At 47.2% G+C, this 10,874-nt stretch overlaps 1 protein-coding gene across 1 annotated transcript; it reads right to left on the reverse strand.

Moving 5' to 3' along the window:
• Positions 1–1,079: 1,079 nt before the first annotated feature.
• LOC139235493 (gastrula zinc finger protein XlCGF7.1-like) lies at positions 1,080–1,433 on the reverse strand (the record flags this gene model as incomplete). Its single annotated transcript, XM_070866579.1, has 1 exon — positions 1,080–1,433. A coding segment is annotated over one exon (354 nt), but the record flags the coding sequence as incomplete, so codon positions are not given.
• Positions 1,434–10,874: the final 9,441 nt, after the last annotated feature.

A 10,874-nucleotide genomic window follows, 5' to 3' on the forward strand; every position in this document is an offset into this window, starting at 1 on the left:
TGCTACGGCATAGTCCAGAGACTCAAGTCTGCATTTTCTTCCAACATACATCAACAACGTTAGAAGCACGTAAAACACTGGTCTTCCTGTGGCAATCGCAAACCACTAGTCTCTGAATTTTTCTTATTCTAACAGAATGTTTAGATTAGAAATATTCTATGATGAAAATATCCACGGCCAGTTGGTTGGAAACACCAACTGCTGCTCAGTGAAATCTCTCTCTAATGATAACAACCACATTTTCCCCGATATGGAATGAACTAAACATGAACACCTTTTAGAAGCTGAATTAACCGAGTTCCCGATGCCAACACCCCTCTCATCTTCCATTCATTTCAATTGAAAGGAAAAAACCAGATTGCATCGGTTGGGATTTGAAAGATATTTACAACAGATGCTAGATATTCTTAGAGTTAGCATTGATCTATATTCTGTCTACTCGAGGAGTTTGATAACAGACTTTCTCCTGTGAATGCAGAGCTGGAATATTGGGCCGGGATGTATTTACTTGTTCATCTTGTTGACTCGAAAATGTTGCCAATGATTTGACGTGACCTGTATTTTCTTAAATACATTTCCTGAGTGGATTCAAATTTAAATTGAACCCAGGTTTGCAGGCGTGATGCTCCATTCACACATCGAAGGTGAGAGAGATGCTGTGGGGCACACGCTAAGTCCAGTATCTGAAAGTGATTCACAGACTGGGTTTTGTGTTCAGTGATCCCAGGCATGTTACTGACACCTTCCCACAATACCAAGGCTAGGAGAGGCACTCTGGAAGGTAAGGGGAACTGGCACTTGTCCACGAGAGTAACCAAAGGTATGAGAACTGAAATAATCCAGAGTTAGAAAGGAGAAAAGGCCCCAAAATGGTGGAGTCAGTAACAGGACATCAATTAGTCTCCTCTTATCTTGGAACATTAAATGTCGACACACTCTGTTATTGAAACATCGCAATATTATATTCCAGCCCAGTTATAGGGGTTATCATCAGAAACAAACTTCAACTGTCAGAATGGACACGATTCAGTCGGGATGTGATAAACAGCAGCAATGATAGCAGAATCCAACCACTGCAGTCACTTGTGAACTCGCTGGTGTGTCAGCAGGTTGGATGACCGAGCGAATCGCTTCCTACATTCAGAACAGGTGAACGGCCTCTCCCCAGTGTGAACTCGCTGGTGTGTCAGCAGGTCGGATGACTGAGTGAATCCTTTCCCACACTCCGAGCAGGTGAACGGCCTCTCCCCGGTGCGAACTCGCTGGTGTGCCAGCAGGTAGGATGACACAGTGAATCGCTTCCCACACTCAGAGCAGGTGAATGGCCTCTCCCCAGTGTGAACTCGCTGGTGTGTCAGCAGGTTGGATGACTGAGTGAATCGCTTCCCACACACGGAGCAGGTGAACGGCCTCTCCCCAGTGTGACTGTGTTGATGAATTTTCAGCTTAGACGGGTAGCTGAATCCCTTCCCACTGTCCCCACATTTCCACGGTTTCTCCGTGGTGCGGGTGTGTATCCGTCTCTCCAGGTTGGATGATCAGTTGAAGCCTCCTCCACACACAACACGTTTACAGTTTCTCCCCACTGTGAATGGTGCGATGGTTTTTCAGGCTGTGTAACTGGTTAAAGCTCTTTCCACAATCAGTGCACTGAAACACTCTCACTCGGGTGTGTGGGTCTCTGCTTTCACAGTCACACTGATGTTTGTAATCTTTCCCCATAGACAGAATAAACAAACATTTCTCCTTCCACATTCAAAGGCCGATGATATTCCAGTCCTGATGAATCGAATTACTCTATCAGATCTTGACGTGACGTTTAGTTTGAGTTTCCCTCCTTCAAATCCTCCCCTTCTCACACCCTGCAAAAGGAGTTTACAAAAGTCATCACTGTAAGTACAGGATCGAAATTCAGAAGAGACAATTCTAGTTTCTATGGAACATTCTTTCCTTCTGCTGTGTGGTTTTAAGTATTGACTTAATAAAAATAATAAAGAGGGAGAAGATAGACTGAGAGTAAACTGGCAAGAAATATAAATACATTCAGAGCTTCTACAGATATATAAAAAGGAAGAGATAGCTAAAATAAACGTTGGTCCCTTAGAGGATGAGACGGGAAATTAATAATGAGAAACAGGGAAATGGCAGAGACTTTAAACACATATTTTGTGTGGTCTTCACGGTGGAAGACACTAAAAGCATCCCAATAATAATAGATAATCAAGGGGTCACAGGGAGCGAGGAACTTAAAACAATCACTATCACTGGAGAAAAAGTACTGGACAAACTATTGGGACTAAAGGTGGACGTCCCCTGGACCTGATGGCCTGCATCCTGGGGTCTTAAAAGAAGTGGCTGCAGAGAAAGTGGATGGATTAGTTGTAATCTCCCAAAATTCCCTGCATTCTGGCAAGGTCCCAGTGGATTGGAAAAACTCAAATGCAACACCCCTATTCAACAAGGGAGGGAGGGAGAGAGAAAGCAGGAAACTATAGAGCAGTTAGCCTAACATCTATCATTGGGAAAATGCTGGAGGCCATTATTAAGGAAATAGTAGCAGGACATTATGAAAATCATAATAGTCAAGCAGAGACGGCATGGTTTTATGAAAGGGAAATCACGTTTGACAAACTTGCTGGAGTTCTTTGAGGATGTAACGAGCAGGGTGGATGAAGAGGAACCAGTAGCAGTTGTTTATTTACATTTCCAGAAGGCATTCGATAAGGTGCCAGATAAAAGGTTACTGCACAATATAAGAGCTCACAGGATTTGGGGTAATATATTCGCATAGATGTAGGATTGGCTAACTAACAGAAAACAGAGAATCAGGATAAATGGGTCATTTTCAGGATGGCAAACAGTAACTAGTGGGGTGCCACAGGGATCAGTGCTAGGGCCTCTACTATTTACAATCTATATTAATGACTTGGATGAAGGGACGGAGTGCACTGCGGCCAAATATGCTGCTGATACAAAGATAGGTGGTAAAAAAGTTATGAGGAGGACACAAAGAATCAGCAAAGGGTTACAGACAGTCTCAGTGAGTGGGCCAAAATTTGGCAGATGGAGTACAATGAGGGAAAATGTGAGGTTATGCACTTTGGTAGGAAGAATAAAAAAGCAAATTATTATTTAAATGGCGATTACAAAATGCTGCGGTACAGAGGGATCTGGGGGTCCTTGTGCATGAAACACAAAAAGTTAGCATGCAGGTACAGCAAGTAATCAGGAAGGCAAATGCAATGTTGGCCTTTATTGAAGGGGAATGGAGTATAAAAGTAGAGAAGTCTTGCTACAACTGTACAGGGTGTTCGTGAGACCACACCTGGAGTACTGCGTACAATTTTGGTCTCCTTATTTAAGGAGGGCTACACTTGCAGTGGAGGCAGTTCAAAGAAGGTTCACGAGGTTGATTCCTGAGATGAAGGGGTTGTCTTATGAAGTAAGCTTGAGCAGATAAGGCCTGTACTCATTGGAGTTTCGAAGAATAAGAGGTGATCTTATTGAAATGTGTAAGATTCTGAGTGGGCTTGACAGGGTAGAAGCAGAGAGGATGTTTGCCCTCGTGGGGGAATCTAGAACTAGGGTGCATAGTTTCAGAATAAGGGGTCGGCCATTTAAAACGGAGATGCGGAGGAATTTCTTCTCTGAGGGTGGTGAATCTTTGGAATTCTCTACCCAGAAAGCTGTGGAGGCTGATTCAGTCAATATATTTAAAGGGGAGATAGACAGATTTTTGAATTATAGGGGAGTCAAGAGTTATGGGGAGCAGGCAAAAAAGTGGAGTTGAGGTTCAAGATCAGATCAGCCATGATTTTATTGAATGACAGAGCAGGCTCGAGGGATCAAATGGCCTACTCCTGCTCCTATTTCTTATTGTTAATCTGTGAACCTTGACCTGAACGTTCCAAAATGTTACTAATTTTGAGGAATAGAAAAAATATCTCAGCGTTGATAAATGCATCATCGAACATCTCAAACTGAGCTAACCTGCTCTAACTATGTCAGTATTTGTGTCAGCTGTGACTCAGTGGGTAACACACTTGCCTCTGGGTCACAAGGTTGTGGGTTCACGTCGCACTCCAGAGACATAAACACAAAACTCTCGGCTGATGCTCCAGTGCAGTGCTGAGGGATTGCTGTACTGTTGGAGGTGCTGTCTTTTGGATAAGATGTTAAACCGAGGCCCCGTCTGCTCCCTCAGGTGGATGTAAAAGGTCCCATTGCACTATTTCAGGCAGAACAGGGGAGTTATCCCCGATGTCCTGGCCAATATTTTCCCTTAACATCAGTAAAGCAGATTATTTGGTCATTATCACATTGTAAATTGGTTGCTGCGTTTCCTACATTATGATGGAGACTACACTTCAAAAAGAACTTAATTGACTGTAAAGTACTTTGGGGCATCTGGTGGTGGTGAAAGGTGCAAAATAAATGCAAGTGTTTTTATTTTCTATGTGTCTTTTATTACTCTACCTTCTCCAATTGTGCCTCCTTTTGTCTGCTGTCACTTCCCCACCTGCTCTTCCCCACCCAACTTTGCAGTTCATTTCTTGTGTACATGGTCGCTCTCTCTCCTTTCCCTCACTCTATCGCTCCCTATAAGCTGTCCATCTGCCATATCTCCCAGTTCTGATCAAATGCTCTCCCTGACCCATCACCATTTCTCCTTCCTTTATAGACAACAACAACTTTCATTTATATAGCGCCTTTAAGAACATAAGAGTTATGAGTAGGAGTAGGCCATACGGCCCCTCGAGCCTGCTCCACCATTCAATAACATCATGACTGATCATCAACCTCAACTCCACTTTCCCGCCCGATCTACATATCCCTTGATGCCACAAAACGCCAAAAATGTATCTATCTCAGCCTTGAAATAACACTGTAAAATGGCCCCTGGTGCTTCACAGGAGCATTATCAGATAGAATTTGACTCCGAGGGTCAAAGAGACACATTTTAAAGAGGGTTAAAAAGGAAAAGAGTGGCTCAAGTAAATGTTGGTCCCCTGGAGGATGAGACTGGGGAATTAATAATGGAGAACAGGGAAATGGCAGAGATGTTGAACAAATATTTTGTATCGGTCTTCACGGTAGACACTAAAAACATCCCAATAGTGGATAATCAAGGGGTGATAGGTAGGGAGGAACTTAATACAATCACTATCAGTAATGAAGTGGTACTAGGTAAAATAATGGGACTAAAGACGGACAAGTGTCCTGGACCTGATGCCTTACATCCTAGGGTCTTAAGAGAAATGGCTGCAGAGTGGATGCATTGTTTGTAATCTCCCAAAATTCCCTGGATTCTGGGGCGGTTCCAACAGATTGGAAAACCACAAATGTAACGCCCCTATTTAAAAAAGGAGGAAAACAAAAAGCAGGAAACTATAGACCAGTTACCCTAACATCTGTCGTTGGGAAAATGTTGGAGTCCATTATTAAGGAAGCAGTAATGGGACATTTGGAAAAGCATGATTCAATCAAGCAGAGTCAGCATGGTTTTATGAAAGGGAAATCAGGTTTGACAAATTTGCTGGAGTGCTTTGAGGATGTAATGAGCAGGATGGATAAGGGGGAACCAGTGGATGTGGTGTATTTGGATTTCCAGAAGGCATTCTATAAGTTGCCACATAAGAGATTACTGCACAAGATAAAAGCTCACTGGGTTGGGGGTAATATATTAGCATGGATAGAGGATTGACTAACTAACAGAGTCAGGGTAAATGGGTCTTTTTCCAGTTGGCAAACAGTGATTAGTGGGGTGCCGCAGGGATCGGTGCTGGGTCCTCAACTATTTACAGTCCATATTAATGATTTGGATGAAGGGACAGAGTGTAATGCAGCCAAGTTTGCTGATGATACAAAGATGGATGGGAAAGCAAATTGTGAGGAGGACACAAAAAATCTGCAAAGGCTCAGTGAGTGGGCAAAAATTTGGCAGATGGAGTATAATGTGGGAAACTGTGAAATTATCCACTTTTGGCTGAAATAATAGAAAAGCAAATTATAATTTAAATGAAGAAAAATTGCAAAGTGCTGCAGTACAGAGAGACCTGGGTGTCCTTGTGCCTGGAACACAAAAAGTTAGTATGTAGGTACAGCAAGTAATCAGGAAGGCAAATGGAATGTTGGCCTTTATTGCAAGGGGGATAGAGTATTAAAGCAGAGAAGTCCTGCTACACTTATACAGGGTATTGGTGAGGCCACACCTGGAGCACTGCGTACAGTTTTAGTCTCCTTATTTAAGGAGGGATATACTTGCATTGGAGGCTGTCAGAGAAGGTTCACTAGGTTGATTCCGGATATGAGGAGGTTGTCTTATGAAGATAGGTTGAATAGGTTGGGCCTATACTCATTGGAGTTCAGAAGAATAAGAGGTGATTTTATTGAAACATACAAGCTAATGAGGGGGCTCAATGAGGTGGATTCAGAGAGGATATTTGTACTCATAGGTGAAACTAAAAGTAAAGGACATAGTCTTAGAATAAGGGGCCGCCTATTTAGCACTGAGATGAGGAGAAATTTCTTCTTTCAGAGGGTTGTAAATCTGTGAAATTCTCTGCCCCAGAGAGCTGTAGAGGCTGGGTCACTGAATACATTTAAGGTGGAGATAGACAGATTTTTGAACGATAAGGGAGTAAAGGGTTATGGGGAGCGGGCAGGGAAGTGGAGCTGAGTCCATGATCAGATCAGCCATAATCTTATGGAATGGCGGATCAGGCTCGAGGGGCCAAATGGCCTAATCCTGCTCCTATTTCTTACGTTCTTAGGGTGTTCAAGGAGGAGGGAGGGAATTTTGGAGCTTAGGGCCTCGGCAGCTGAAGGCATGGCCACCAATGGTGGTGTGATAAAAACCAGGAATGTGCAGGAGGCCAGAAATCCTGGAGGCTTGTAGGGCTGGAGGACGTGACAGAGATAGGGAGGGGTGAGGCCACAGAGGGATTTGAAAACAAGGATGAGAATTTTAAAATTGAGGCTTCATGCCCAGTCACCATTTCTCCTTCCTTTACAGAAGCTCCCTGACCACTCTGCATTTCTCCTTCCTTTACAGACGCTCCCTGACCACTCCCCATTTCTCCTTCCTTTACAGACGCTCCCTGACCACTCTCCATTTCTCCTACCTTTACAGACGCTCCCTGACCACTCACCATTTCTGCTACATTTTTTGAAATATTTAAAGATTTTAATAAATCTTTGAAGGTCGCAGGACAGGTTAACAAAGCTGTTAATAAAGCGTAAAGGATCCTGGGCTTTATAAATCGAGGCACAGAGTACTAAAGCCTGGAAGTTATGCTAAAGCGATATAAAACACTTGCTCGACCCCAGCTGGAAGATTGGGTCCAATTCTGGGCACACTTCAGGAAGGAAACAAAGGCTTTGGAGAGGGGTCAGAAGACATTTACTGGAATGGTGCCAGGGATGAGGAACTTCATTTATGTGGAGACTGGAGAAGCTGGGATTGTTCTCCTTGGGGCAGAGAAGGCTCAGACGAGATTTGATAGAGATGTTAAAAATCATGAAGATGAGATAGAATGAATAGAGAAACTGTTTCTAACGGCTGATAACCAGAGGGCACAGATTTGAGGTGATTGCCAAAAAAACAGAGGTCACATGAGGAAAACCATTTTCACACAAGGAGTTTTTATGATTTGGAATGCACTGCCTGACGGAGCGGTGGAGACAGAGTCAATAGTAGCCTTCAAAAGTGAATTGGACAAAGACTTTAAGCAGAATGATATTGCAGGGATTTGGGGAAAGAGCGGGGGAAGTGGGATAACCGGATTGTTTCCCGAAAGTATCGGCACAGACTCGATGGGCCGAATGGCCCCCTTCTGTGCTGTAATATTCTGTGATTCTAGAAATCTTTACAGACGCTCCCTGCTCAGTCACCATTGCTCCTTCATTTACAGACGCTCCCTGGTCCATTACTATTTCTCGTTGATTTACAGACGCTCCCTGACAGTTTGAGGCAGACACAGCCCATGCACTGACCGCTCCTTCGGGCTGGAGCGGACCCAGGACCCGGCAGACAGGGGGAGAATGTTCCCCGGATAATGTCCCCCCCCACGGTGTGGGGAGAATGTTCCCCGGTTAATATCCCCCCCCCCCGGTGTGGGGAGAATGTTCCCCGGTTTATATCACCCTCCCCCGGTGTGGGGAGAATGTTCCTCGATTAATATCCCCCCCCGGTGTGGGGAGAATGATCCCCAGTTTATATCCCTCCCCCCCCCCGGTGTGGGGAGAATGTTCCCCGGTTTATATCCCTCCCCAGTGTGGGGAGAATATTCCCCGGTTTATATCCCTCCCCTCCCCCGGTGTGGGGAGAATGTTCCCCGGTTAATATTCCCCCCCCCCCCGGTGTGGGGAGAATTTACCCCGGTTTATATTCCCCCCCCGGTGTGGGGAGAATGTTCCCCGGTTTACATCCCCCGGTGTGGGGAGAATGTTCCCTGGTTTATATCCCCCCCCCCCGGTGTGGGGAGAATGTTCCCCGGTTTATATCACCCCCCCGGTGTGGGGTGAATGTTCCCCGGTTTATATCCCCCTTCCCCCCTGTGTGGGGAAAATGTTCCCCGGTTTATATCCCTCCCCCCGGTGTGGGGAGAATGTTCCCCGGGTTATATCCGCCCCCCCCCCGGTGTGGGGAGAATGTTCCCCGGTTAATATTCCCCCCCCCCGGTGTGGGGAGAATGTTCCCCGGTTAATATTCCCCCCCCCCGGTGTGGGGAGAATGTTCCCCGGTTTATATCCCCCCCCCCCGGTGTGGGGAGAATGTTCCCCGGTTTACATCCCCCGGTGTGGGGAGAATGTTCCCTGGTTTATATCCCCCCCCCGGTGTGGGGAGAATGTTCCCCGGTTTATATCACCCCCCCCGGTGTGGGGTGAATGTTCCCCGGTTTATATCCCCCCTCCCCCCGGTGTGGGGAAAATGTTCCCCGGTTTATATCCCTCCCCCCGGTGTGGGGAGAATGTTCCCCGGGTTATATTCCCCCCCCCCGGTGTGGGGAGAATGTTACCCGGTTAATATCCCCCTCCCCGGTGTGGGGAGAATGTTCCCAGTTTATATCCCTCACCCCCCCGGTGTGGGGAGAATGTTCCCCGGTTTATATCCCTCCCCGGTGCGGGGAGAATGTTCCCCGGTTTGTATCCCCCCCCCGGTGTGGGGAGAATGTTCCCCGGTTTATATCCCTCCCCCCCCGGTGTGGGGAGAATTTTCCCCGGTTAATATCCCCCCCCCCGGTGTGGGGAGAATGTTCCCTGGTTTATATCACCCCCCCGGTGTGGGGAGAATGTTCCCCGGTTAATATTCCCCCCCTCCGGTGTGGGGAAAATGTTCCCCGGTTTATATCCCCCCCCCCCGGTGTGGGGAGAATGTTCCCCGGTTTACATCCCCCGGTGTGGGAGAATGTTCCCTGGTTTATATCCCCCCCCCCGGTGTGGGGAGAATGTTCCCCGGTTTATATCACCCCCCCGGTGTGGGGTGAATGTTCCCCGGTTTATATCCCCCCTCCCCCCGGTGTGGGGAAAATGTTCCCCGGTTTATATCCCTCCCCCCGGTGTGGGGAGAATGTTCCCCGGGTTATATCAGCCCCCCCCCGGTGTGGGGAGAATGTTCCCCGGTTAATATCCCCCCCCCCTCCCGGTGTGGGGAGAATGTTCCCCGGTTAATATTCCCCCCCCCCAGGTGTGGGGAGAATGTTCCCCGGTTAATATTCCCCCCCCCCGGTGTGGGGAGAATGTTCCCCGGTTTATATCCCCCCCCCCCGGTGTGGGGAGAATGTTCCCCGGTTTACATCCCCCGGTGTGGGGAGAATGTTCCCTGGTTTATATCCCCCCCCCCCGGTGTGGGGAGAATGTTCCCCGGTTTATATCACCCCCCCGGTGTGGGGTGAATGTTCCCCAGTTTATATCCCCCCCCCCGGTGTGGGGAGAATGTTCCCCGGTTTATATCTCCCGGTGTGGGGAGAATGTTCCCCGGTTTATATCCCACCCCCGGAGTGGGGAGAATGTTCCACGGTTTATATCCCCCCCCCGGTGTGGGGAGAATGTTCCCCGGTTTATATCCGGGCCCGGGGCTGCACTCGGTGTTGTTGCCCCCAGCGTTTCTTTAAACCGCTCCCTGGAGCTCGCTCACCTCCTGCGTCAGCGTCTGCCACCGCCGCCTGCACATGCTCAGCTCACACTGCCCGGGTGATTGACGGCAGCTCCCCACCAATAGGAAGAGTGGGGCGGGGCTGGAGGACTGAATGGGCAGTTGGTCCTCCAACCAATTGGAGTGTGTGAGGGGTGGGGCTTCCGGCAGGCTGTAACTCGTGGGGTGCAGCAAGGATCAGAGCTGGGGCCTCAGCTATTTACAATCTATATTAATTACCTAGATAAAGGGACCGAGTGTAATATTTGCTGACGATACAAAGCTAGGTGAGACAGTAAGCTGTGAGCAGAACACAAGAGTGCAAAGATACATAGATAGACGATGTGAATGGGCAGTAAGGTGGCAGATTGAGTATAATGTCGGGAAATGTGAGGTTATTCACTTTGGCAGGAAGAATAGAAAAACAGAATATCTTTTAAATGGTGAGAAACTTTAATTGTTGGTGTTGAGAGAGATTTGGGTGACCTTGTGCAAGAAACACAGAAAGCGAGCATGCAGATACAGCAAGTAGTAAGGGGGTGGAGTATAAGAGCAAGGATCTATTGCTACATTTGTACAGGGCCTTGGTGAGACCACACCTGGAGTACTGGGCAGTTTCAGTCTCCTTATCGAAGGAAAGATACACTTGCCTTGGAGATGGTGCAACGGAGGTTCACAAGATTGATTCCTGGGATGAGAGAGCTGTCTTTCGATGAGAGATTGTGTAGAATGGACCTAT

Source organism: Pristiophorus japonicus, chromosome 23 (assembly GCF_044704955.1).
Source record: "Pristiophorus japonicus isolate sPriJap1 chromosome 23, sPriJap1.hap1, whole genome shotgun sequence".
NCBI lineage: Eukaryota > Metazoa > Chordata > Chondrichthyes > Pristiophoridae > Pristiophorus > Pristiophorus japonicus.